The sequence below is a fragment of the Ictalurus furcatus genome, chromosome 15 (genome assembly GCF_023375685.1).
Source record: "Ictalurus furcatus strain D&B chromosome 15, Billie_1.0, whole genome shotgun sequence".
NCBI classification, from domain to species: domain Eukaryota; kingdom Metazoa; phylum Chordata; class Actinopteri; order Siluriformes; family Ictaluridae; genus Ictalurus; species Ictalurus furcatus.
In genome coordinates, this window is record NC_071269.1 from 8,938,075 (window position 1) to 8,965,984 (window position 27,910).

General features: G+C 41.2%; 3 protein-coding genes across 6 annotated transcripts in view; all 3 read left to right on the top strand.

Annotated features, from left to right (window-relative positions):
* Positions 1–5,143, top strand: part of LOC128619876 (serum amyloid P-component) — a 5,937-nt gene extending 794 nt beyond the window's left edge. Inside the window, exons 2-4 of the mRNA XM_053644362.1 lie at positions 3,325–3,536; positions 3,706–3,870; positions 4,549–5,143. Coding sequence (XP_053500337.1) covers positions 3,325–3,536; positions 3,706–3,870; positions 4,549–4,854 — 683 coding nt within the window. The 3' untranslated portion in view covers positions 4,855–5,143. The remainder of the gene's footprint in view (positions 1–3,324; positions 3,537–3,705; positions 3,871–4,548) is intronic.
* A 1,803-nt stretch (positions 5,144–6,946) lies between these two features.
* cntrob (centrobin, centrosomal BRCA2 interacting protein) lies at positions 6,947–14,296 on the top strand. Of its 4 annotated transcripts, none has more exons than XM_053644246.1 (21): positions 6,947–7,039; positions 7,552–7,790; positions 7,909–8,128; positions 8,236–8,320; positions 8,515–8,578; positions 8,818–8,944; positions 9,049–9,165; positions 9,251–9,367; positions 9,523–9,621; positions 9,722–9,946; positions 10,336–10,461; positions 11,250–11,383; positions 11,470–11,595; positions 11,950–12,097; positions 12,211–12,313; positions 12,432–12,602; positions 12,727–13,199; positions 13,296–13,383; positions 13,472–13,586; positions 13,695–13,797; positions 14,080–14,296. In XM_053644246.1, the coding sequence occupies exons 2-21, from the start codon at positions 7,558–7,560 to the stop codon at positions 14,182–14,184; spliced, it is 2,979 nt and encodes a 992-aa protein (XP_053500221.1). In that variant the 5' UTR covers positions 6,947–7,039; positions 7,552–7,557; the 3' UTR covers positions 14,185–14,296. The 4 variants fall into 4 exon arrangements, with proteins under 4 accessions (XP_053500221.1, XP_053500222.1, XP_053500223.1 ...); XM_053644247.1 differs by having other exon boundaries at positions 14,083–14,296; XM_053644248.1 differs by having other exon boundaries at positions 8,818–8,902.
* A 4,200-nt stretch (positions 14,297–18,496) lies between these two features.
* Positions 18,497–27,858, top strand: LOC128619812 (NACHT, LRR and PYD domains-containing protein 3-like). The gene is made up of 10 exons (XM_053644260.1): positions 18,497–18,545; positions 18,756–18,813; positions 19,450–19,548; positions 19,939–19,987; positions 20,223–20,427; positions 20,751–22,533; positions 23,612–23,785; positions 24,270–24,443; positions 26,417–26,593; positions 26,759–27,858. Exons 2-10 carry the CDS (start codon positions 18,761–18,763, stop codon positions 26,769–26,771), a joined length of 2,727 nt encoding a protein of 908 aa, XP_053500235.1. The 5' UTR covers positions 18,497–18,545; positions 18,756–18,760; the 3' UTR covers positions 26,772–27,858.
* Positions 27,859–27,910: the final 52 nt, after the last annotated feature.

A 27,910-nucleotide genomic window follows, 5' to 3' on the forward strand; every position in this document is an offset into this window, starting at 1 on the left:
TATTCATGCAAACATAATAAAGCCAAAAATCTAGTCTTTGGATTTAGAGTTAAAATATTTATTTCAATGTGAAGACTTTTATTTATTTATTGTTTAAACTAGATTTATTGTTTGTCATGTAAATCATAATAACACATTTACTGGGTGGAGCCTGAAGGTCACGAGTGAACAACAAAAATAAAAACAGTGAAATAACATTTTTCTGCTGAGTTTTTATATTTTTATTACTATACTTTAGTCGAGAAAATTTATCCAATGATCAGAAAAATGTCTGATGTGACCATAACGGTTTCTCCTCGTAAACACGGCCATGATCTGGACTTCTGTGTTCCAGAACATTAATAAACACTGCAAAAGTGCTGAGTGTGTGAAAGCTGTGAGGGAATTAAAGCTCAAAACAGGAAGTGAAACTGCTGCCAGATCCTGAAAGAGGAAGAGACGTGCGGTGTTGAGCCTCACAGTAGACCTTTCTGAGGGGTGGAGACAGAACAGGATCCGGCACTTCTCCAAAATATAGCACACCTGCATTCCTGAATCTTTTCATGTGGATCCAGGCCCTCTGCAGCTGGATGTTTAAAGTCTCACACAGTAATATCATCAAAACAAATACTTCAAGTTCAAGGTTCACCTGAATTTGTTGTCATGTAGTGAAGCCTACAGTCACGTAGCATGCATAGTAGAGTGTCACGGCAAAAAGAAAGCAAATACACAGAAAGTTCCAGAAGGACACAGGCAGTTAGCTACTGTGAATACCACACCAATCTCCAGTGGAGTGCGAGCAGGGTTTCTCCAAAATGAATCTCATTTGTAGCTCACAGCAGGAATCTCTTCTCATCTCCACCATCTCGTCTCTACCATCTCGTCTCCCCATCACGTCTCCCCCATCACGTCTCCACCATCACATCTTCACCATCACATTTCCACCATCACATCCCCACCATCACGTATCCACCATCACATCTCCACCATCACATCTCCCCATCATGTCTCCACCATCACATCCCCACCATCACATCTCCACCATCACATCTCCACTGATCACAACCCCACCATCTCGTCTCCCCATCATGTCTCCACCATCACATCTCCACCATCACATCCCCACCATCACATCTCCACCATCACATCTCCACTGATCACAACCCCACCATCTCGTCTCCCCATCATGTCTCCACCATCACATCCCCACCATCACATCTCCACTGATCACAACCCCACCATCTCGTCTCCCCATCATGTCTCCACCATCACATCTCCACTATCACATCCCCACCATCACGTCTCCACCATCACATCTCCACTGATCACAACCCCACCATCTCGTCTCCCCATCACGTCTCCACCATCACGTCTCCGCCATCACATCTCCACCATCTCATCCCCACTATCACATCTCTACCATCTCGTCTCCACCATTACGTCTCCACCATCACATCCCCACCATCACATTGCAATCATCACACCTCTACCATCTCGTCTCCACCATCACATCTCCACTGATCACAACCCCACCATCTCGTCTCCCCATCACGTCTCCACCATCACGTCTCCGCCATCACATCTCCACCATCTCATCCCCACTATCACATCTCTACCATCTCGTCTCCACCATCACGTCTCCACCATCACATCTCTACCATCACGTGTCCACCATCACGTCTCCACCATCTTGTCTCCACCATCCCATCCCCACCATCACATAACCACAATCTTGTCTCCACCATCTAGTCCCCACCATCTTGTCTCCACCATCACACACTCTATAAGCCACCACTTATAAAGTTTGTGCGCTCATGGATATGTAAAGGACACAGGACACGACAGCTTTGTTTTTGAAGTGTTTTGGGCAAGTGTGTTTTGTAGCTAACGGAGGAGACGGCACATAAGCTGATAGAGTGTATGATGCATCATGTTTCCCTTGAGAATATTCACCGCTATTAACTCGTTATGTGACTGTACCAGTGTGATCAGTTATGCAGGCCGACCTGTCAGCACTGAATATCGTTCCCTATGTGAGGTTCTAGAAGTACTTTTACGTGTCTGTAAGTTCAGGGACCTTTCGTGTTCTTCCCACCCTGCCGGATCACTGCCCTCTTATTGTTCCAGGACCTGCAGATTTACAAATTAAGTGCTGGTGGAAGTGAAAGTGTGTGAGAGGGAGAAGTGAAGTGCATTCGGTTCCTCCAGACCTTCTGGAACACGCTGCATTTGGCTCAACGTCTGAATATTTGCACACTGAAGATTTGTGTAATTCTGTGCGCTTTGAACTAAGTGAGCTAAAGACATGTGGATAATGATGAGGAATTAGTGCCTGAAGTTACTACAACAAGTGATTGAAATATAACTTGAAGTTACGTGTTCGACAAGTACAATTCTTCATCTTTGTTGTTCTGATTTCATGTTTATAATTAATAGTCAGTGTTTGGGGCTCTGCACTACTGAATCCCATTCCTGCTGAGCTGTCACTGTTAGGGTTCTTGAACAAGGCTCGTAACCCGAGTCACTCTGGATAAAGCTTGTGCTAAATGTGTACAATGTAATGGAAATACATTCACTATAAATTCAAAATAAATTCACTGCTACTGTAAATGTTTAAATAAAGTTTTTCCGTTCAGTTATATTTCGTTTGTTGTGCTAAAGTCTTTCTCAATTACAGTCATGAACTCTGTCTCAAATCACATACCTATACCTTAATGACGTTTTAGTATTTAGGATGTAGGAAGTGGTTCATAAACGAGAAGTTTATGAAATTCAATCAGGACTTTCTACACTCTTAAGAACAAACATGGAAAGAGTCATATATTTTCAGTAAATTACAGACATAATGAAATACCTGATGTTCTACTCACAAACGCACATGTGGGACTGAGTGAAAGTTGGGGCCACTGGGGCAGGGGTGGTTTGACAGTTAAGGCTTTGGGTTGCTTATCAGAAGGTCAGGGTTCAGGTTGCCACTGTTGGGCCCTTGAGCAAGACCCTTAACCCTCTCTGCTCCAGGGGACGCTGTATGATGGCTTACCCTGTGCTCTGACCCCAGCCTCCTAACATGCTCGGATATGTGAAGAAAAAATCATTTCTTTGTGCTGTAATGTATACGTGACCAATAAAGACTCATCATCATTATAAGTGTCATGTGAAATGATAAATATTAAACAGTTAGATTGTACCTACAGATTTACTTCAAGGGCGTTTTCACACTTGTGTTTGTTTGTTTTTATTTTTTGGGTGTGAAGTAATGTGATTTGTTGAACGTCCTGTTTGATGTTTAACAAAACTCTTATAAAACACTGATGTGTGTGTGTGTGTGTGTGTGTGTGTGTGCAGATCTTGGTGGATGGATGTTCAGCGTGATGCCCGGTGCTGTTGTCAGGTTCCGCTCCGTCGCTCTCTCTAACGTCACTGGAATCACGCTGTGTTTAAGAGCCGTGACGGAGAAAAAGTGGATGATTGATGATTATCTTTCACTCATGTTTGGGAAAAACCCTGCAGTTTCTATTATGAGAAATTACAATTCTGATTATCTTTACAAGCTACAGGTATGATGGAGTCTATACATCAGTATGTGTTCTCCTGTCTACTTAAATAGTTATATTCAATCAGTACTAATCAGACATGAGCTCAAGCTTTAGGGGCGGAGTTTAAATCACCTGTTGCACAAAATAAAACACAGCTCAGTTTATCTTCTAATTCACACCTGACCAACAGGTAGCTGGCTACCAGGAGACGTTTAATATTTACTCCATGGTACCGGTTCAGGAGGTTCACTCTCTGTGGAAGAGCCGCTGCTTGACCTGGGACTCCAGCAGCGGGATGGCACAACTGTGGTTCGACGGCAGGATGAGCGTTCGCAAAGGACTGAGCAGAGGAACGGTGAAGATCATTGTGTTTTATTGAAAATGTCAATTCCTGAGCTTCCTCATTGAAAGAAGCTCCTGAGTCATGATTTAAAAAGAGAGAGAGAGAGACTGATAATCAAATCCACACTCACAGTAGACGTGTTGCTCAGTCTGAAAGCAGGCACGACATCCCCCAGAGTCCAATCCAAGCAGTGAATTAATATTAATAGTGAATTAATGAATTGTTGAATGAATAAAATAATGCTATGATTTGTACTAACTGGATGCGCTCTCCTGTAAAGAAAGCATGCCCACAGTGTGAAGGATAAGCTGACTCAGGGTTCAGCTCCTACATTTCCAGCTCACTTTAAGTTCATTCATAATTTAATACAAAAATTCACTTGAGAGAAGCCACGTCTCTGATTAAGATGTGTCTGCTCCGATGTGAAAAAACTCTGCCCTGTGTGTAACTCCAGTCCAATCTAAACACAGAGTTGTTAAAGGAGCAGAATCTAATTGAGGGATGAATTAGACATGTTGTGATTTCATCAAATACACATTAATCTTCTTATCTATAAACATGAACATACAGTATATGACATTGTGCATGTAAATGTGTTGTGATTTCATCTCTCCTCCACTATAGGGGTACAGCACGTTAATAAATGTGTGTGTGTGTGTGTGTGTGTGTGTGTGTGCGCGCGTGTTGTAGGTGTTTTCGGGCCAGGCTGAATTAACCATGACTGAGTTTGAGGGTCAGGTATCTGATGTCTACATGTGGAATTCGGTCCTCAGTGTCCGAGAGCTAAACAGGTACCTGCATGGCCACTCCGTCCTGTCTCGAGGCCACGTCCTGGCCTGGACTCAGATGGAGTTCAGTGCTAGCGGCTACGTGGTGCTACAGCCTGCTTACCCCAAGCAACTTCCTGCTGGTCCTGCTAAGCACAACAAGAAGAAAAGGATGAAGCTTCTGAAGAAACGGCAGAGACAGGAAGTTACTAAGCGTAATAATTACTGAGAGTACTTAGCAATGCTGTGTTTCATTTATATTTTTATACAATTTATAAACATCTTCTTTTCATCTCAGTGTAAGCGATATTAAACCCTTTACTTACATATCGTTCTGATACAGGTTCTTTTTCAAAATGGCAGTTGGAGATGTTAATCTATTAAAGAAGAGCAATAAAATACTTCATATTTTGAAACTAAAATGTTTGATTGTGTTCAGTTTGAGTTTTTTTCCTTCATCTGAACCTGACACGTAGCTGCGCTACACTGTACTGACCTAATAAACTAGCTAATTAGCCTAACAGCTGTTTATCACCCTGTGATTTTGCATATATTTCTTGAGGTGTTAATACCAGAATTCAGTGCAGTACTGAAACACAGGGTTAACCTGGTGTAGCACTGTACAATTTTCAGCCATTTTGCTGACAGACAAAAATCACACATCATAAAAATGAATTCTTTGGTGGTGAGTTAAGATTGGCACACACCAGCAGCTGATTTAGTGCCACAGCGAACAAAGACAGCTTACAACAAACACTTCTGGCAGTGTGAGAGTTTTTGTGTTGTGATTGTGAGCGCTGACGTGAGTGATGATGATGATGACCATCATAACCAAACCATAACAATTAATGACAATATGACAATATGACGACTGTTTCTGAACTCCTCATTACTGTTATTCAATCTTTACATCTCCAATAACACTGTACAGTAATTACACTCCTGTTACAAAATTTTAAAAGGGCTTCTCCATCAGCTTATTGCAGATTTTTATTTTTACTTCAACCACCAACATGATTACACATTTAGGGACACAGTAACTGTAAAAAAGTTTATTCAGAGGTGAAAACATCTTCAATAAAAGTTTATTTTAAAAACTGGGGGTCACACGATTGTTGATGAAGAAACATATATGTACAAATAAATGATTATTACACATATTCACATTCATATGGTTCATCATCATCATCATCATCATCATCATCAACCCTGAGCAGTGGTACAGTATTCAGTATAAAACTCTGCACTAAGGTAAATAATGGTGCAGTTTCAGACGTGTGACGTTCAGACACCTCTGGTTCATCTTCAAATATTGAGCTCCAACAGAGGAACCCTACATAGTGATTACTGTATAGCCTTCAGAGGGAGTAGGGCACAGTTATAATCAGTTATAATCACAGTTATAATCACAGTTATAATCAGTTAACATCATAATTATAATCACAGTTATAATCAGTTATAACCACAGTTATAATCAGTTATAATCACAGTTATAATCAGTTAAAATCACAATTATAATCACAGTTATAATCAGTTATAATCAGAGTTATAATCAGTCAAAATCACAGTTATAATCACAGTTATAATCAGAGTTATAATCAGTTAAAATCATAATTATACTCACAGTTATAATCAGTTATAATCAGTTATAATCAGTTATAATCACAGTTATAATCAGTTATAATCACAACAGAATGAAGTGCAGCCCAAGTATGAAAATATGTTTTTACAATTATGAAATACACTGCTTAAAAAACAATAGAAACCAGCACAGAATTTCTAATGGTTTCCACTACAAACACCATTACAAACCATCAGCTAACCATTAAAACCATTAACAGTCCTTAATGAGATCCACTAGACATAACATGCCACCAATAGAAGGCAACAGATTACCACTAGAGACCCACAGTGACCATTACAGTTCCCATTAAAACCATTACAAATTCTGTGGGGGTTTCTGTTGGGGGTTATTTTTCAGAGGGGTAGAACTGCCAAAATTATTTTCTTTGTCATTTCATTATTTTATTGGTAAATAGATACACAGGTGCTAAATACAAAAACTCTTTTTGTCATAATGATATTATGTACTTTATGTTTCATTTAATTATTGATATTTATTTGTTTGTTTGTTTATGTGGGTTAATCTGTATTTGTAGTCTCCCTCTGTGTGTATTTGTTTGTACATTTCTGTTTATATGTATATGATCTCCTCATCTTGTTGATCTTTGCTTTATTAATATAAGATTTAAAATAAAATCATAAGATGGCCGAAGCCAACGGGCGTCGCTGGATGATTACGTCATCGCTCGGTTGCCATGGCGCGTTAGGAAGGAATGTCTCACAGGAAGAGCTTCTTCATATTTATAACTACAGAAGTCTGAGCGCTCAGCGCCGTCTAAGCTTCAGCTGAGGTAATAATAATAATAATAATAATAATAATATGAGTTTTTTTTTTATAGAAACAGTGTAAGTAATCCGCTGCAATGTTTAGCTTAGCACAGCATCAGTAGTGTTAGCCATGAAGCTAACAAGCGGTGATATGGTATTCACGGTTAGTGTTCCTGATTAATGTGTTTTAACCATGTATAGTTATTGTGTTAGATTTATTATTTATAGAATTGTTTACTTTAAAAAAAAATATTAAGAATTTTTATTGAATAAATTGATCAGTTACACCGAATTCTGAAATCCCGCCTACTGCTTTAGAATTGGTTAAAGTGCTTTTAGCCAATCCGAGAGCAGAAGGCGGAACACTATCCAATCCTATCGCAGGAAACCACATAGAAATAACCAATCACAGAACAGGACTCGGAATACGGGTGGAGTAAAGGGGAAAAATCGGTCACAACAGCGTCGGTTATTTAGAACAATTGTAGTTAAGAGCATTAGAGGAATAATCACTGTATGTGTGTGTGTGTTTCAGGGTGAGATGGATAGAGCAGCAGATAATGTGCTGAGCGGTATGGAGTCGTTACCCTCCTCCCCCCCAACTCCTCCTGCTGTCTCTCTCTCCTCCTGTCTGTCTCTCCCTGTTTCCTGCTCCTCCTCTCCTCTCTCATCCTCTCGTCAGGTCACCGCTCGTCTCTACTCCTCCCTCCAGCACAGTAGAGAGCAGGAGGTCAAAGGTCACCAGGCCGACACCCATCGTTCTCTCACGGCCAGGTAAAGACTTTAAATCACTTAGAAATAATAATAATAACAACAACTTGTCAATCTATCTATAGTATCATCTATACATTACAGTGCAACTCACCTGTCTCTCTGTCTGTCTCTCTCACAGACAGGTATCCTTTAAGATGACTTCTCCTTTGGTTACCATGACAACATCTGCACCCTCTCTGCGCTCTGATAGGCTGAATGAGTCACAGGAAGTGACGTTTGGTCTTGATGCATGCTCCTCCAGTGATCTCAGGATCTCTGGGATGGAGGAGGCGGAGTCAGAACCAGAGCCAATCCCTGAAGAGATGGACCTGAACCTACAGAGCAACACTAAACTCTCGGTAGTGCTCGCTAATGTTCACGCTGTACACAACACTACACTGTGTACAGTGGACTCATAAACACTGTGTGTGTGTGTGTGTGTGTGTGTGTGTGTGTGTGTGTGTAGAGTGGCCGGCGGCATATTGAGGAGATGGAGAACGTGAGGAGTCACTTACAGACAATTCTGAGAGCCAGAGCTACTGACACACACGGTGAGTATACACACACACTCGCACACACACACACACACTGCAGTCATTAATAGTGGGGTTTACAGGCAGGCAGACACACAGAACCACAGACAAGTAAGAAGGAGGAAGTAGTGCAGTGTGGATGAACAGGGTGTCGTTCAGAAACATCCACAGTCTGTTGTTGACCTTTAACCCCTGAACTATGACCTCTGCAGAACTCCCCTGTGCGTTACAGCATCTTCAGGACAAAGAGAGTGACACCACCTCACACCTGCTCAGGTATACACACACCATGTTAAAAACAATTGAAAAAATACAGCAATAATAAAAATCATATTGTCAGCTACCTCTTTCTCTCTTTTCCTCGTTTCATGTCTATCCTTCCATACATCTGTTCATTCATCTTTCTCCATCTCATCCACCCATCTATCTGTTTTTTTTTGTACAATTTGTACCTCTCTTGTTTCCTCCATATTCATCTCTCTCTGTCTCTCTCTCTCTCTCTCTTTCTCTCTCAGTGGTGTAGAGGATTTGTTCCCGCGGTATTCCCGTGTCCGTGCTGATTTTGACTCCGCCCCTTTTCACTCTGTCTCTGAGCTGCAGGTGATCAGAGAGAGTCTGGAGAGAGAAAGAGCAAGACGCAAAGTAACACATACACACACACACACACACACACACACAAACATCACACACACTGATGTGTTTGAATAACCAATGCAATTTCTCTCTCTCCCCCTGTCTGTCTGTAGCACTGGGAGCAGCAGCTCTTGGCAGTACAGAGTAAGGCGTTAGGGCTGCAGCAGCAGTTAGCACTCGCCGTGTCCGCGGATCGTAAGAAGGACATCATGATCGAGCAACTAGATAAGGTTCACCCACCTGTCTCACTGCATTCCTGACCTGTCTCACTGCGTTATTGACCTGTCTCACTGCATTACTGTGTGTGTGTGTCAGACGTTGGAGAAGGTGGTGGAGGGGTGGCGTCGGCATGAGCGAGAGAAGAGTGAGGGAGTGAGACGGCTGCAGGAGGAGAAGGAGGCAGCGGAGAGCACACAGCAAAAACAAAGAGAGGTTTACACACACACGCACATCCCATTATCCCATTATGGGGACCAAAATACACACTTCTGTTTTACGAGACCTACTTTACCTCCAAACACACGCACACATGGAATGCTGAGTATATATCTTTCTTTATGGAGTGTGTGTGTGTGTATGTGTTGTAGGTTCTGGCTTGCCTTGAGAAGAGTCTGTCAGAGGCAGCAGAGACGTTGGACAAAGAACAAAAACGCAACGAAGAGCTACAGAACACCAACAAACAGCTGGTACACACACACACCCACACACACACAAGCCCACTTCTGCGTGTGTGTATGTGTGTTTTTGTGTAGCATTGAGTCCTGATGTGTGTGTGTGTGTGTGTAGGAGTGTGAGATGGCAGAGCTACGTGTCTGTGTAGGTGAGCTGGAGCAGGAGGTGGAGCGTGTACGTGCTGAGGTGGAGGAGGAGAAGGCTGAGGTGGAGAGACTTCAAACACACAACCTGGATCTACAGCAACAACTGGAACAACACAACCTCCAGTCCAAACACACACAAACACACCTGCAGCAGGAGCTGACACTGCTCACAGAACAGCTGGAGACAGAGAGGGTGAGACATACACACACTCACACCTGCAGCAGGAGCTGACACTGCTCACACAACAGCTGGAGACAGAGAGGGTGAGACACACACATACACAACTGCAGCAGGAGCTGACACTGCTCACACAACAGCTGGAGACAGAGAGGGTGAGACACACACATACACACCTGCAGCGGGAGCTGACACTGCTCACACAACAGCTGGAGACATTGAGGGTGAGACACACACACACCTGCACCAGGAGCTGACACTGCTCACACAACAGCTGGAGGCAGAGAGGGTGAGACACACACACACACACACACCTGCAGCAGGAGCTGATACACACATTGAACGGGTATGACAGCTGTTCATTAATTTTAATCATGGTGATCTGTGTGTGTGTGTGTGTGTAGGAGCGAGTGAATCAGGAGGTGCAGCTGCGTGAGGAGGCCCAGTCCAGACTTCAGCAGCTGCAGCAGGACCTGGAGGAGACTAAGAGAGAGAGAGACACTGCCAGAGTGGACCGAGCACTGGACCAGGTCTCTCTCTCACACAAACACACACACAAACTCTCTCGCGCTCTCTCTCTCTCTCTCTCTCTCACACACACACACACACACACACACACACACACACACACACACACACACTCTCTCTCTCTCACTTTCTCACACACACACACATACATTTTTCCAGAGACAGAGAATGTTCCTACTTTTTCTTTTTTTTCCTGTGAATGAGCCGTTACTATTGATACCATAACCTATCAGAGCGAGTGCATTAATATAAATATAAATCTGCGCTACTGTCAGAGCTGCTATTATAGAAAACTAATCAACACCTTCCTTCTGACCCAATCACAATCCAAAACTCAGTAGCAGCATGTTCATTAATTATAAATCTTTAAAGTTAAACTTCAACCTCGGGTAATTTGCAGTAGAGTGCGGAAGGGCGGGGCATGGGGCTAGGCATGGGGTGGGGCGTGTGCTCAGGAAACTTCATTTAGGTGTAATTTGGTGTGAATTTGCACCACGTTTATTTACCGCTGTAACAACACTAAACGTTCCTGTTGAGGTCCGACAGTGGGTTCTCCTACAACTTTATAGAAAGTTATAGACGTTTATATAAGGAGTATTCCTGGTCATTAAATATGTAGAGGGTTCCACCCCAAGACATTTTCCTAGATCACCTATAAAAGTCACCTCCTCTTCCTCTTGTAAACTTCCTGTAGTGGTCATGATCTCCTTAACAGCAGCGTCAGAAGGTGATGATCATACAGAAATACTTTACTGTAACACTGATCCTGATCTGCTGATGTTGGTTTCAGGCTCGGTTCGAGGCTCAGCGCTCGCAGTGGGAGGTGGAGCTCCGACTCTCTGTGGAGCAGCAGGTCACAGAACGACTGGCAACCATACAGGAGGAGAACGTTAACGCTACAGCTAAACTACGGGAACAGCACAGGTATACACACACACACACACATACACACACGGTCAGTGTGTGGAAAGTTAATATTTGTGTGTGTGTGTGTGTGCGTGTGTGCACAGGAAGCAGCTGCTGGACCTGAGTGCTCGTCACGAGCGAGAGCTCTCTGTCCAGTCGGATGAGTTTGGAGTGCAGCTGAAGGAGAGAGATGACCGACAGCACCAGCTCACACTCCACTTCAACAAGAAGTACACAATTCTGTGTGTGTGTGTGTGTGTGTGTGTGTGTGTGTGTGTGTGTTTTATATTTTGTGTTGAAATACACCCACCTACTTACCCACTCAGGAGACAGGAGGGACTGAGGGCGTGTTCAGTTTCATTTCATAATCTGCTCTGAATCTCATCCATTCAGACCCAGATATAAGCCGTTGCTATGACAACCTGTGCCAAGTTAGTTGACAAGTGACGTAATTACAACACGAGTGAACACAATGCTACACACTGGAACAATTTTGTGATCTACTGCCACTGATTCACCCTTACATTACTCTGTGTGTGTGTGTGTGTGTGTGTGTGTGTGTGTGTGTGTGTGTGCGCGCACAGGATGGCAGAATTACAGGACGAGCTGGTTTCCATGGAGACCAGTAAGAGGAGGCTGGAGACGCAGAGGGAGGAGCTTGTGTCTCGCCTGCAGGGAATGATGCGTTCCCATTGGGCAGAGGCTCTCAGACTGCTGACCAATCAGGAGCAGGTCTGTGAGAAACACAGCATAAATTACAGTCTCACACACACACACCACAAATCAACACACATCACTTTGTGTGTGTGTGTGTGTGTGTGTGTGTGTGTGTGTGTGTGTGTTAGATTGAAGGGGTGTTGACTCCCTTGTCTCTGTGGGACAAACCATACTCATCCCCCCGAACTCAGGACACCAGCATCTGCAGCACAGCACACACACTCTCTACAGGTATACACGCGTACACACACACACACACACACATTTGAAATATTAGTATTATCAGTAATGCTCCAGAGATTACTCTGAATAATTTCTGTCTGTCTCTCTCTCTCTGTCTGTCTCTCAGCTGCTCCTCAGGCCGTGGTGTTGCAGCTGTGTAGAGAGCGAGAGCAAGGGACGAGGGGACAGGGGGACAGTGGAGGGGACAGGGGACGAGTGGAGTCTGACTTCAGCCTGTTAAACCACAGTCACACCTTCAGTCCACTGGAGCCAGTGCTGGATGACACACACCTTACAGGTACAGACACCTTACAGGTACACACACACACACACACACCCCCACAAGTACAAGTTTTACTAATCCTGACCTTCTTACTGATAACGAGGTATTACATTGGACTTTGTGTGTGTGTGTGTTGCAGCTGTCGGTGGTGGTGATGGTGATCTGTGGGACAGGCCTGTGGGAGGAGAGAGACAGACAGTGGACAGAGGAACTGATGGAGGGAATGAACAGAAAGAGAGAGGAGAGACGACTCACTTCCACACTCAGAATCTGTACTGCCACCTGAATCAGACCAGGGTTCAGTCTGATCACCGAGTCAACACACAACCTATTCCCACTCCCAATCTGAATCCCTTTCCCAATCCCACTCTGAATTCTAATCTCAGACTGAATCGAGCACACGCCTCCACTGATGTACGGGCCAGTCAGAGCTCAGATAAGGGGGTGGGCCGATGTGATGTATCCAAGCAAATGTACAGTAGTACAGGGACAAAAGCTCCACCCACAGAAGAACAGACCCTGTCAGTCAAAGTGAAAGCTCCTCCCCCTGCAACAAATATGTCATCTTCATGTGATGAGAGACAAAATGAACTGCAGTACTACATAGCAAAGGTGTGTACGTATCCACACACACACACACACACACCTGTCTATCTGTGTGTGTATCTCTTGGTTATTAATTCGTCTGCTTTGTCTTTTCTGTCTCAGTTGTTGGAGCGTTCTCCAGGTGAACCTCTGGAGGAGCATCAGGTGGATCAGAGCAAGAATAGAGCAGAAACTCTGACTACTAATTCAGGTGTGTGTGTGGCGTTAGTATCAGTGTATGCACAGGCATACAGACAGCGTTGGTGTTTTGGCATCTTCAGTACATACGTGTGTTTCAGGTGTGAGCTCTGAGATAGAGCCGAAGCTGGAGCAGCTAGCTGAACTCCTGCACCTGACACTGCCCCCTACACACACCACGCAGCAACTGCAGCAGCTCCTCCACAGCTTTATTAGGTGTGTGTGCGCATGTGGAGCTCTGTTTGTGTATATGAGATGTGTGTCTGTGTGTATGTGTGTGTTAAGCCACAATGTATAAAAAAGAAGGGTGTGTGTATGTGTTAGGTCAGGGGAGATGTGTGCTGACACAGTCCGAGCTAATCTAGACCGCAGACTAGCCCAGCACGACAGCAAGGAGGTGAGACAAAAGGAGGAGAGTCTCCTGCAGGTGAGCAGGTTTCAAGTATAATAAAAGTATATAACTATTATAAGTTAAAACAATTCATATATGAAATGGTACAAAAAAGGAAATTTTAATTGTATTGCACATTTTGATAATTTCAAGTTTACAGTTACAGGAAAATTATCATTAAAAACAATAATAATCTTAAAGTTCTAAAGCAATAAACAGTTAAAGTAGATTGTGTGAAAGTTTGCTAGTTTCACAAAGTGTAAAAGTTTTGAAAAACTAATACATAAACTGTGTGTGTGTGTGTGTGTGTGTGTTCAGCAGCGTCAGTCCGTGGCTCGCTCCATGCAGAACACGACCACACGAGGGCGCCGGACTGGACCCCAAGGTCAAAGGTCAGGATCGAAAGTCAACGCTTGGAGATGAATGAACTCGGGCGTTAAGTCCGAGTGAGACAGAGTGGACTTTCTTCTAAAGTGTTTTTTTTGTACTAATTTATTCGAATCAAATGTGTTTATTAAATTTCCTGTTTTATAAATGTTTGCATCCAAGTTTTTCTTCTCTGAGTATTTTATAGTCATTTGTCTCCATTTTAATAAGAACTCATGTTTATTAGTTTATCATCACAATATTGCAGTAAAAGGCTCCTCAGCCATCATGGTCTTAAAGACGGTAGCATAGGATAAAATAAAAACAAAAATATCTTCATTTAAAAATACTGGGAAAGGAAACAGACGAAGGAAAAAGTTCACCGACTTCAAAGCTGTTCATTATAAATATAAGAAGTAGAATGTAATTAACTGTATTTTTTTTAGTTAATTGATTTTAAGGGAATTTGTACTTTACACCTGAATACAATTAAATATTAAAGCTGCAAGCAGTATTTTCGGGGGCCAAGCACCCAGACTCGGTGAGCCGCACATTCACAGATGCGCTACAGATGCTGCAGGAGCAATCACAGAAACACAGAACCGTAATTATAGGTAAAGGGAGTCAAGTGATTTGTAGGTTCACGCGTTTTTCATTCCAAGAACAGTTTTGAATATTGGAGTTCCTTTGATGGACTTTTGTTCTCTCAAGATGATGTGAGCCACATTTGGTGACTATTAGACAGAAGGAGGAGCAAAAATGGCAGTTAGATGGAAGAATTTTCAGCATGTTATTGTAACTATTGACCATAAGGTGGCGTTTTTACTAATAAAACTTCTTTTGTTGATTTTGTGAAGCTTATGCTGAAGATGACCTGTGCCAAATTTAGTGATGATTGTCCAAAATTTTTAGGAGGAGCAGTGAATTTTTTTTGGACAAAATCCAAGATGGTGGAAAATCAAATTAGGTGGAAATTGATGTCATACTTGATGTTGAACTTGCCTCGACCCCGATAATCCAGGGATGCTTTTGGCTATAAGGTTCAAAAGTTATGACCATAAACATACTTCCAAATTAGGCCCAAATGTGACCTGATGGTGGTGACCAAATTTGGTCAGAATGTTCCTTAGACCCTCCCCAATCAGTTCACAACTTTTTACCAGACGATTACATGGGCTACCACAGACACCATAGTCAGAAGAAGAAGAAGGAAAGAAAACCCTGTCCAACCCACCACTCCTAAAGTAATTATGATTAATCCCCCCTTCCCAGGCAGCTAATGATGCACACTTAAAAACCATAAAGATGGCTTTGGACCTCAGTTCATATGAGCAGGTATGCTATGATGGCTTTAGCACTACAATTACCACAAACAGTTCTGCACTCAAGTCTCCATCAGTGAACAGCGGAGAAGTTCAACAAAACAGACTCCATGTAGAAACTGTAATGAATTTCCTGTTTACATAACTGCACTATTTCACCATGTAGTATTAGGACATTTATAGGAAGGGTGTATTTATTTATAATCGCACTATCTGGTGTCAACCAGATGAGGATGGGTGCTCTTTTGAGTCTGGTTCCTCTCAAGGTTTCTTCCTCATGTCGTCTCAGGGAGTTTTTCCTCACCACCGTCACCTCTGGCTGCTCATTAGGGATAAATTCATACATTTAAAATCTATATCCTGAATTTATATATTTCTGTAAAGCGGCTCTGGGACAACGTCCACTGTTAAACACGCCACACAAATAAAACTGAACTGAATTTCTAATCCAGGGTTTTTAATACAGGTTTTAATTTTCTCCCTGTTGGTGTGGAGGGATCGAGTTCTTCTTGGAAGCAGCAGGCAAGAACTCTAATGCATGTCCAGATTTGCTAAACTTTGGTGAGGAAAGAATTTCTTTGGATCTTTTAATTGTGGTGTAGTAGTACCTTTGGTAGAAAAGTTCAGGAGAATTTTTACAGTGAAGGACTAACAATAAACACCAGATTTAAGAGACAGTGTAATTTAGTTTTAAAGCAGTTATATTTTTTATTTTAAAAAAAGCCCCCAGTACGCTGTAGAGTTATGCATTACCAGACTATTTCACTTTTAGGACTAAAGGCAACCCTAACCCTAACTTTGTTACGTTTATGTTTCGCCTTCAGCTGCAAGTGAAGACTAAAAGCTAATAACAACGTTACCAAAATCAGATTAATGTGCAAGACAGTAAGAATCATGTTTCCTAATCCGAGATATTCAGGCTTTGATGGCTCCAGGACACAGGACGTGTTTTGAGGACATCTTGAGTTCGGAGGGGACTGTATAAGAACGTAGGTCACATGACTGGTCGTAAGTGATGCGCACCCCCCCATCAAAAATTGCATCTAGCTAGCATTTTTACAGTTTTGTAAACATAATTTTAAGCACCGTAGTTCACATGTTAAGGGCGAGTACACCTTGTGTACTTTATTTAAAGTCATGTTTAAAATGAGAGTGGAGCAAGTATGTAACTTTAATTAATTTAGTGAAGAAAATGTTTGTTTTTTAAAAGTCTACCATTTGTCAAGTGACGGATATTTAGAGTTTACAATCTCCATGTCCCAGCAAGTCTCATACGCAGACCCGTATGTTTCATAAGTCTACCTCCACCACGGATCATCACGATAACGGCTTATCTCCTGTGTGAATGTGCTGGTGACTTTTGAGGTGACTTTGAACGATAAATGGCTTCTGGCACTGCGAGCATTGATAATGCTTCTCTCCTGTGTGAGTGCGGTTGCGTATTTTCAGACCACTCGAGGTAGTAAAACTTTTTCCACACTGCTAGCACTGATACGTCTTCTCCCTGTGTGGATGCACCGGTTTTGAAAGAATTGCGGTCACAAAACTTCTTTGCACACTTGGAGCAGCTGTATGGCTTTTCTCCAGTGTGAACGCACCGGTGTGTTCGGAGGTGACTCTTCTGTGTAAAACTCTTCTCACACTGCCAACACCCATATGGTTTTTCTCCTGTGTGAACACGCTGGTGTATTTCCAGATGACTTTGCTGACTAAATCTCTTCCCACAATGTGAGCAATTTAGTTTTTTCATTTTTTGGTTCTGAGATTTGTTAGTACCAGAGGATATCTGTTGTCCACTGTATCAAACGTCCAGATTCTACAGAATACTGCCAGGCAGGGACGGTGGTTAAGGTGGTTAAAAATATAATTTATTTTAGTAACCACACCACTGCTAACCCAGCAAAGTTCACTCTTGTAATTTGTTGGTCACTGCTTACAATTAACATATCTGATATCATGTTATGGTATTGGCTTATTATGGACACCATTGGGCACAAGGCTGGAATACATTTTTGGACATGGTGAGAAGATGTTTAGCTCCACACAGACAGTAACCTGAGGTCAGGATCAAACCCTGGGCTCTGGAGCTGTGAGGAGACAACAATACTTGCTGCACCACCATGTTGCCCAGATATTAAGAACTGCCTCTGCAGGATGTTCACATGACTTAAATTACACACAACTTGATGCTATTCAACTAATTATGTCATTTAGACTGAATTAGAAACTAATTTAGGGGTTGAATATTTATACAATCACAAACTTATACAATCAGAACCTTTATATTTTTATTTGTAAATAATTTTGCAAACTATATAGATTTTCCTTCCACTTCAATATTATTTCCTGTTTTGTGTAGATTCATGACATAAAATCCCAGTCCAAGGTCCATTTAATTTCTCAACTGTAATACTACACAATGTGGAAAGGTTCAGGTGGGATGAATACTTATGCACTGTATTGTATTGTAATGTGTTGGTTTTTAAGAAAGAAACGGAACATTTTCACTGAAAACCTTTACTTGTGATTTTTACGTGACCACAAGGTAAAAAAAACCTACAGAAAAAGACAACAAAAGAGCACATGTATAGAGAACATCCCAGTGTTCATTTTACAGAACACAAAAATCCTTAAATAAGGTATTGCTTCATTTTAGCTGCATATACAATATTAATACTTAACAACTGAACCAAACTATATATACAAGCTTACCTGAAATCATTATAATAAGAGTGTTTTCCAACAATAATGAAGCAGTATTAAAACAATGTACTTATTTTGCTTGTAAAACATTGATGTAATTAATGTAATGTATGCAAAATGTCACAGACATTACAGCTCTGAACAATGACTTTGTAGTTTTAACTTGTGAAGAACACAACAAAATATTGCTAACTTTGTTTTTTTTACCAGTTAAATAAAAAGCTACAGGATGTTATATGTATTCTGAAGCATTCTCGTAGCTGAAGCATTCTGGTAAACACTGTGACCTAATCTTTGCCTTTTTACTTAGATGATAAAACCAGTCAAACCAGTTTGAGCAAATCTCAGGAGTTTCGATTTGTGACAAGACGAACATAAACCGTGAAGAACGCAGTAAGTATGCAGAACTATAATACAAGACAATTTACTTAAGTACCTGATAATGTGATAATGTAAAGTATCTGATTATAATATTATGTTTAAATATTTAACATCCTTGACTATTTTCTCACTCTCTCTCTGTCTGTGTGTATGTATGTGTGTGTGTGTGTGTGTGCGTGTGTGTGTGTGTGTGTGTGTGTGTGTGTGTGTGTGTGTGTACAGGTTTGATGAACTCCAAAATGAGTGTCTCTGAAAATCAGGACACGGAGAAAAATGAGAGGTGAGAAAAGAAAAATATAAATACTGACATACAGTCCTATCTGAAACTATTGGAACGGCAAGGTCATTTTATTTGTTTGTGCTCTACCGAAGTCATCTGGGTTTGAGACCAAACTCAAATTTATTTAAAGAATGTGACACTGAAGAAATCTCATGTGACATAACAAGACCAAAACCGTCCTTCTTTTCATAAACACCTTTTCATGTAATGTAATTCTTCATTGAGAATCCAGCGTGAATTAGGATGCAAGTGTGACATTTTAACTCCAGCAAAAACCTGGCCTGATAAAGGTTCTGATCTGGACTAAGAAATAAATTAGAATACGTGTTCTGAATTAATATTCCAGAGCTAGTATATGCTTTTCCACTAAGGGGCAGACTGAAGAACTCAGGGCCATAAACTCTGACTTGTAAATTCCTGACAAAATGTGTTGTGGTATGATATGTAATGAAGTAATTCTTCATTAGCAAGCTGAAATATTTAATGCTTTAACCAAGTCTCTTTCCCAAAGAATTAATTCAGGGGATTTATGCCTAAATTAAGTGTAATGTGTCGTTAAAATGAGTTCAACAACCTACTTTATAATGAAATAATAATAAATACAATTCTCCATCAACTATTTTGCCCCTTACTCAGAAAAGTCTCAAGGGAACCCAACCGTTTTTCACTGAAGAGTGAAGAGTCGATGAGCTTTCCGATGTTCTTCAGAGATGGAGACTGTTCTACTGAACTGAGGTCAGTATAGTTATTATTTTTGAGGGCATTGTTCCACACTCAACTTATTATGATATAATTTATGAGCTGAAAAATTAAGCTGACCAAAGGAAATAAAAAAATGAATCCAGTGTGCATTTAATTTCAACTGCCTGTGAAGAGAAATAATTAAATAACACATAACTTATACCATGCATGCTAATTAATTCACTTATTAACATCTGTTATTCATCTCTAAAAATATCAGGAAATTCTAAAATGCATTACAATAATTTTACTGCCTTAACCCAACATAACAGTTGCGACTCTCCACACTGGATTATCACAATAATATAAGAATCTAATATTGCTAAATGTCTGTATATAGTTGCATATTTATTCAGTTAAACTCAGTGTTTTGTTTATCCACAGTACACAAACGAACACTGAGAAGTGCAAAATGCTGGATTTAATATTCAAGGTGTGTATATTTTTGAAAAATATAATGTATATATTTTACATACATGTCAACTAAATTATACACCATAATAAAGGGCTGTATTTCATTCTACTTGCCATATTAATTATTGACATTTTAGGTTTGTAATAGGAGTTTTATAGTTAATCACACAGAATTAAATTTTTATGGACATTAAATTCTGAAGAATCTATTCTGTAGAATCTTACAATGTTTTACTTTATATTTTCTTAATGAGGATCTTGAGCACAAAGTCATCACTCTATTGAAGAATGAATTAAAAAGGTTTAAGAAGCTCCTGATCCCAGATTACCCAGCATGCACTGAGAGGGAAGTGGAGGAAGAGGAGGTTCATCACAGTGTCAGAGAGGGAGCGCTGAAGATCACACTGCACGTTCTGAAGAACATGAACCACGCAGATCTCGCTAACACACTGCAGAACAGTAAGGAAACTGATTCCTGCCATTATTCCCATGCTGTAATGTTTCTCCTGGACCCCAGGTGAAAGTAAAACCTACACAGTGCTGACAGGACATAAATAAAGTGCAGCAGGAATAAGAAAAATGCAGGGAGGGGGTATGGGAAACAGTCGGGTGAGTACCCAGAGGGGCAGTAGAGGGTACTAGGGTGTAGGGTGTTACTTGGATCAGAGGGTGATGTCTGTAGAGAGGGACAGCACAGTGTTCAAGTGCAGAATTTGTTACCCAGTATGGAATTCCTTGAGCAGATGTTTATATGATAAAATCACATTCTTCTGTTCTGTTAGAGGTGGGGCTGCCCTCTGTGTATCAGGACAAACTCAAATCCAAACTTGTGGAGAAATGTAAAAGAATTCATGAAGGAATCTCACAGCACGGAAGCTCAGCACTTCTGAATGAGATCTACACAGAGCTCTACATCACAGAGGGTTGGAGTGGAGACGTCAATAATGAACATGAGGTGAGACAGATTGAGACAGCTTCCAGGAGACCAGCAACACAGGAGACACCCATCAAATGTAATGAGCTCTTTAAAGACAAGTCCATCAGACGAGTGCTGACTAAAGGAGTTGCTGGAATTGGAAAAACAGTCTCCGTGCAGAAGTTCATTCTGGACTGGACTGAAGGAAAAGCAAATCAGGATGTCACCTTCATGTTTCCACTTCCCTTTAGAGAGCTGAATCTGATGAAGGAGAAAAACTTCAGTTTGATGAAGCTTCTTCATCACTTTTTCCCAGAAATGAAAGAATTACACTTCATAGACTGCAATGCCTACAAAGTGGTGTTGATCTTTGATGGTCTGGATGAGTGTCGACTTCCTCTAGATTTCCAGAAGAATGAGAGATTGTGTGATGTGACAGAGTCAGCCTCAGTGGATGTGCTGCTGACAAACCTCATCAAGGGGAATCTGCTTCCCTCTGCTCTCCTCTGGATAACCTCTCGACCAGGAGCAGTCAATCAGATCCCTCCTGAGTGTGTAGACCAGGTAACAGAGGTACGAGGGTTCAGTGATCCTCAGAAAGAGGAGTACTTCAGGAAGAGGATCAGTAATCAGCGATTGGCCAATAAAATCATCAGACACATGAAGTCTTCAAGAAGCCTCTACATCATGTGCCACATCCCAGTCTTCTGCTGGATCTCAGCCACTGTTCTAGAGAGAATGCTGGGTGGAGCAGAGAGTGGAGAGATCCCCAAGACTCTGACTCAAATGTTCACACACTTCCTGATCTTCCAGATCAAACACAAGGACCAAAAGTACCATCAGAAATGTGACCCTGATCCTCAGCAGACCAGAGAGTGTATCCTGGCACTGGGAAAACTGGCTTTCCAGCAGCTGGAGAAAGGAAACCTGATCTTCTATGAGGAAGACCTGAGAGAGTGTGGCATTGATGTCAGAGAAGCTTCAGTGTACTTAGGAGTGTGTACCCAAATCTTCAGAGAGGAGTTTGGGCTTCACCTGGGAAAGGTGTTCAGCTTTGTACATCTGAGCGTTCAGGAGTTTCTGGCTGCATTATACACATTAATTTCCTTTGTCTTGAAAAACAGAAATCTCCTAAGAGATCAAAACACTGGAGTGTTGCCTCTCTTAAGAAAGCAAACCATGTCTGCATTCCTGAGGAGTGCAGTGGACAAGGCCTTACAGAGTGAGAATGGACACCTGGACCTGTTTCTCCGCTTCCTTCTGAGTCTCTCACTGGAGTCCAATCAGACTCTCTTACAAGATCTACTGCCCCAGACAGGAAGCAGCTCTCACAGCAAACAGGAAACAGTCAAGTACATCAAGGAGAAGATCAAAAAGAATCCCTTTCCAGAGAAATCCATCAATCTGTTCCAGTGTCTGAATGATCTGAATGACTATTCTCTAGAACAGGAAGTACAAACTTACCTGAACAGAGGAGGTAAGAGTTGTCTCAGTGGAACCAGACTCTCTCTTGGTCAGTGGTCAGCTCTGGTGTTTCTGATGCTGAACGCAGAACAGGAGCTAGACGAGTTTGATTTGACGAAATATGATAGATCTGAGGAATGTCTTCAGAAGCTGCTACTGGTGGTAAAAGCATCTAGGAAAGCCTTGTGAGTATTTTTTCATAAATGTATTATTAAAGTGATAAGTGAAATACAATGTATATGCAATGATATTATACTTATTAAAATAACACTTGCATGATGAGGCTAGGCCTGAGGGCACACCACAGTCAAAACCATACAAACCACAATGGATAACTGAACTCTAAGAGTGATGTTTGTTTTTACAATGCAAAGTAGAGAGAGAGAGAAGTGAGAGGCATTATGGGTATTTAGGTGAGGAGTTTACATGGTTAGAGCTTGCAAAATTGTCACTGTGGAGCTATGAATGTTCAGCACTCCATTCAGTGTCACGTCTTAACTTCCTCAGCATTTCTTTTTGCTTGTCTTGCCTACTACCAGGGAGACCTGATGCAAACATTTAGGGCTGTGATGGTGGCCATGACAACCGCACCACCGTGGTGGTAGTTTGCCACCACAGTGGTGGAGTGCCGCCTGCAGTGGTGTCACATCACATTCCAATTAACGCAGGGTCTGAAGGAGTTAACCTACCTGTGACACGTAGTTCAATCTCCAGAAACTGGTTGATTCCTCAATCACTCTGGGGTCCTTATATAGGACTGCTTCCTGATCATTATGGACACATTACAAATGTGATATCAGATGAGGTGGGTTCATCTGGGAGAAAGTGAAGTTATCCTGTTAATCTTCCTCCATCTCCACTCCTGCAGTTAAGGTGGAGAGAACAGATAGAGGCTTGAGGTATTTTTAGGAGACTGATATGGTAAGTTTGCTTGGATGGACAAGCTGGCATGCTCAGTGAGTTATTTGGTCCAATCTTTTCTCTATGGAGTAGGAGCCCCACCAGGTTACCAGGAAAGAGTCAGTGGCAGGTTCAGTCGTTGTCCTCCAGTCATGGGCCCTTGGAGCCAATGCTACCGTTTTAGTTGTGGTGTTTGTTCATGGTGCAACTGGCATTTCTACCTGGCCACACATCATTAATGACTTTAATAACCCTTTAAGTATTTACAAAACTTCTGTATAATCTTTCATTCCAAATCTAATTGTTGCTGTAACAGATGACTGAGTTTTACCAATGTTTCATGTATAATTATTTCTCATCTAGGCTGTTTGGGTGTAATCTGACAGAAGAAAGCTGTAGAGTTCTGTCCTCAGTTCTCAGCTCACACTCGTCCAGTCTGAGAGAACTGGACCTGAGTAGCAATAACCTGCAAGATTCAGGAGTGAAGCTGCTCTCTGCTGGCCTGGAGACTCCACAGTGTAAACTGGAGATACTGAGGTCAGATCATCACTTTACGCATGCATGCTGAAAAATTAACTGAGAATCTTGCTTTCCAAACATTGAAAAGCTCAAACTGAGTCAGAGTGAGAAAATGAGGACATTGCATATGTTTAAAGTGGTTTTTTGGTTGATTGGATTTTCCTGATGAAGGAATCCAGAAAGCAGTGAGCTTTTCCTGCCAAACAGATTTGAAAGAAAAAAAATACAGTCCTTTACAGTGTAACGTGTTTGTCGAGCCTCTACAATCATCACTCAGTAATCTCATCTGGTATCTTTATCACATTTATACTACAACCAGCTCGTGATACCAATTAAAACACTTTTCTAGAGTGAACCAAAATGAGAACCACATTACCTACATGATGTAGGAGTCGAGGATTCTAAACTTTGAGAAAACATACTTTGTTATTAAATAAAATAAGAATTTATGTATGTGTGTTTGAGTTGCAAGTATTCTGATATATCATAATTTCTCTTCCAGGCTGTGTGAGTGTAATCTGACGGAGGAAAGCTGTAGAGTTCTGTCCTCAGTTCTCAGCTTAAACTCCTCCGGACTGAGAGAACTGGACCTGAGTGTCAATAAACTGCAGGATTCAGGAGTGAAGCTGCTCTCTGCTGGACTGGAGAATCCACACTGTACACTGGAGATACTGAGGTTAGATCATCACTTTATCACTGTAGACACTGATCACCCAAATGCTCACACCTAGTAGAATGAGACAATTTATATTTTATGTATTTTAATTATAATTTTACATTTCTTTACTCTTCTCACTGGCATTGTTCTTGTTCGTAGTTCTTAAAATATTGTTTACCTGGTTTTGACCCTTGCCTGTTTTCCTGGTTTGTAAGTTTGGCCCTGTCTTTGTTGACTCTGTCTGCCTGATCACTGAACCCTATGGGCTTTGTTGACAATTAAAAGAAAAGTTCAAATAAGTCAAATAAGTCAAATAAGCTTTTGCATCCATGCCTCTCTCATTGGTCTTCTCTGTTGAAGAAAATTGTATTCAGCACAGATTAGACCCCTCCAATTAATAGTTTTCCCTCATCCTCGTCCTCATAATGAAAATACGAGGTTAATCCTGGGCACCAGAAAAGGTAAAAAGATAAAAAAAAAAGATCCCTGTCAGAGAAGGCAAAGGTTTTCTTCATGCTCTTGAGGGTTATTATGAATGGACAGGGACTGCTTGTTAAGAAAAAACAAGATTACCTGATTGTAGTATGATTGGTAGACCTTCTGAATGCTTATTTTGATCCTACACTGAGGTCAACAAGAAGCAAGTTAGAGATCGGGAGTGGGTGCACTGGGTCCTTCTTCCCTTGGAGCATATGGGCCTCAAATACTTATGTGCCTCAGCCAGCTGCCAAATTCCACCACAGACTTCAGTCTCCCAGCTGCTTGTAGTATTCAGCCCATGACTGTGGACACTTGTGTACCTCAACCTGTGGCCCCAGAAGCTTGGTCGCTCAAGTTCCATTGCTAAACTCCATGGTATCTGCTCTGGTGAAGGACTTCATGAGCCCTATTCCACTAATGGCTTAGACAAGCCCTGCTCTTTGTCTCCTGCAGTGTGTGGGTCTTGCCTTCCTGTCCACTCATGAATTCATGCCATGCCTTCAAGGCACCTGTTTTAGCATTCGTCTCTGAGCCTGCTGCAGTGACGACCTTTGCAAGCTCTGTTGTCTACTATCCCTGTGAATGGACCTGTTTTGGCTGAAAAGCACATTCAGGAGATCCCAATACTTGTCATAATGTACGTAAACCTACTTGGCAGGCAAGCCGAGCAGGCAAGCCAGAGGAAGTGCAACAAGGTCTTCTAAAATTAAAGGGTCTCCTGCAGTGGTCGGTTTCCTCCTGAACAAGTCTCAGTGCTCTTCTAATTTCCCTCCACTCACTCAGTGAGGTCATATATTCACATAGCTTTTTATACCGCTCCTATGCTGATGACACAACTCATCCTCCCTCTGCAATTCCTGTGTGGATATAAGCATGTCTGGCGGGCATAATTGAGGCAACTCATCAAATGAAACTAAATCCCAGAAAAACTTCATCTAAGCTTCAGTATAGCCATTGAGATGCATCCCCATGTCAAGATCTTGTGAGCACCTCAGAAAACTCTTGGATCTGACAGTGCATGCAACCTTGGTGTAGGACTGGACAACCAACTGTCATTCACTACTCACATTTCTCACCCGACTCGCTCATGCATGTTTCTCCCTTACATCAGGAGTATCCAACTTTTCCTAACCACAGAGGCCACTCAGGTGCTTGTTCAGTTAACTGTCATCTCAAGACTGGACTACTGTAGCTCTCTCCTGGTAGATCTGCCCCTGAGCGCCGTTCCAACCTTTGCAACTGATTGAGAATGCAGCTGGAGAACAGCTGAGGAACTGGCTGTCATCAAATGAATACTGTATAAGCCAGGACTAAATCTAAAAAGATGCACTATGGAGTCCATTTTCTTGCTGTACTAATTCTCATACTAACTCTTCTCTTGTGGTGTTCCTAGAGCATGGATGATTTGTGATGGCGTGAAATAGTTTTTTCAGTAGAGACTATAAAGCAGATTTGTAAGTCTTGTTATGGTTAATATTAATGTAAATGTACGGTGTGATTTTTTTCTGCAGGTTATATCAGTGCAATATTAAAGGTGAAGGTTTTGCTGCTTTGGCTTCAGCTCTGAAAACAAACCCCTTATCAAAGCTACGAGAACTGAACGTGAGCAGAAATAATCCAGGAGAATCAGGAGCAAAACTGCTCTTGGATCTACTGAAGGATCCACGCTGTACACTGGAGACACTGCAGTGAGTATCGTACTTCCTGTCTGTTATATAGAGGTGTGTGAGTGTCCATGTGAGCTTGTAAGAGGTAAAAATCCTGGAACTTAACACATATTTTTGCACAAATGCGGTGTTTTGCTGTTTGAGAGCCTCAGAACTGATCAGTGTGTCATAATCTGTGTCTTACAGGATCGAGACATAACCACAGACAGGTGATTATGGTTGTGCTGTGCAATAAAACTGAGATGATGTGTTGCAAGACTGTGTTGCTTTGGCAACACCAACATTCCTGTTGTTAAGCCTTCAGAAAGGACTGTTGTTTGTTTGTTTGTTTGTTTGTTTGTAATCCAGAGTGCACAAACATAGTAAAGTAAACACAAGTAAGCAAACAGTAACAGAGCTTTAATACTTCTATAATTTATTTTCATTACTTATAGTTTCAAATGTAATGAATAAAAACATTAGTGATTGTGCTTTACAGGAAAATAATGAATGTTGGGGCGGTTTGATGAAGTTGAATTATTTCTTATCCATTTATAGTTATATTGAATGTTGTGGAACATTGGTGAAACAAGATAACTCCCATTCTCACCTACATTATACTAGCTATACACACACACACACACACACACACACACACACACACACACACACATATATATATATATATATATATTTAACAGTTTGTCATGTTAGTGAGAAACTGTAAAGAAGTGTAAACTCCTCTGTCCTGAAGATGTGGGAAAATTGAAAGTCACAGCTTACAGCTGGAGACTCCTTATATACACGTTACACAAACACATCAACAATTACACACATTTTACAAAACATAGAGCTGTACACAAGTTAAACCTGTTTGTTTTTTCTGACAAAAATTATTTTATTACATCCTTTATGTCGGTATATATGTATGACAAAAAAATATCTAATATATATATAATTTATATATCTGTGTATATATTAGTGAGTGTGTCAATATCTACATCATGCTAAAGTTTTAATAATCTATTTATATGTTATCGAAATTTATCACATACAGTTTACATTTGTTTGCTTGATTCCTGCAGTTAATATCTGTATACTAAATATTAATATTACATTCATACAAGTTTTGGTGTAATTGGATCAATAATTCTAATATAATTCTAATACTCTTTAACAACATAGTATCCTAAAATCATAACATTAAAAAAACCATCTACTAACATCATAAGCAAACAAATACAATTTTATTCTCACTTTCTGTTTGTAAACTGCTGTAACAGATATTTTCAGGAAATAAATATTGAATAAAAACTGAGATTATTGAATGAAACCTGATTATTTATTATTAAAAAGCAA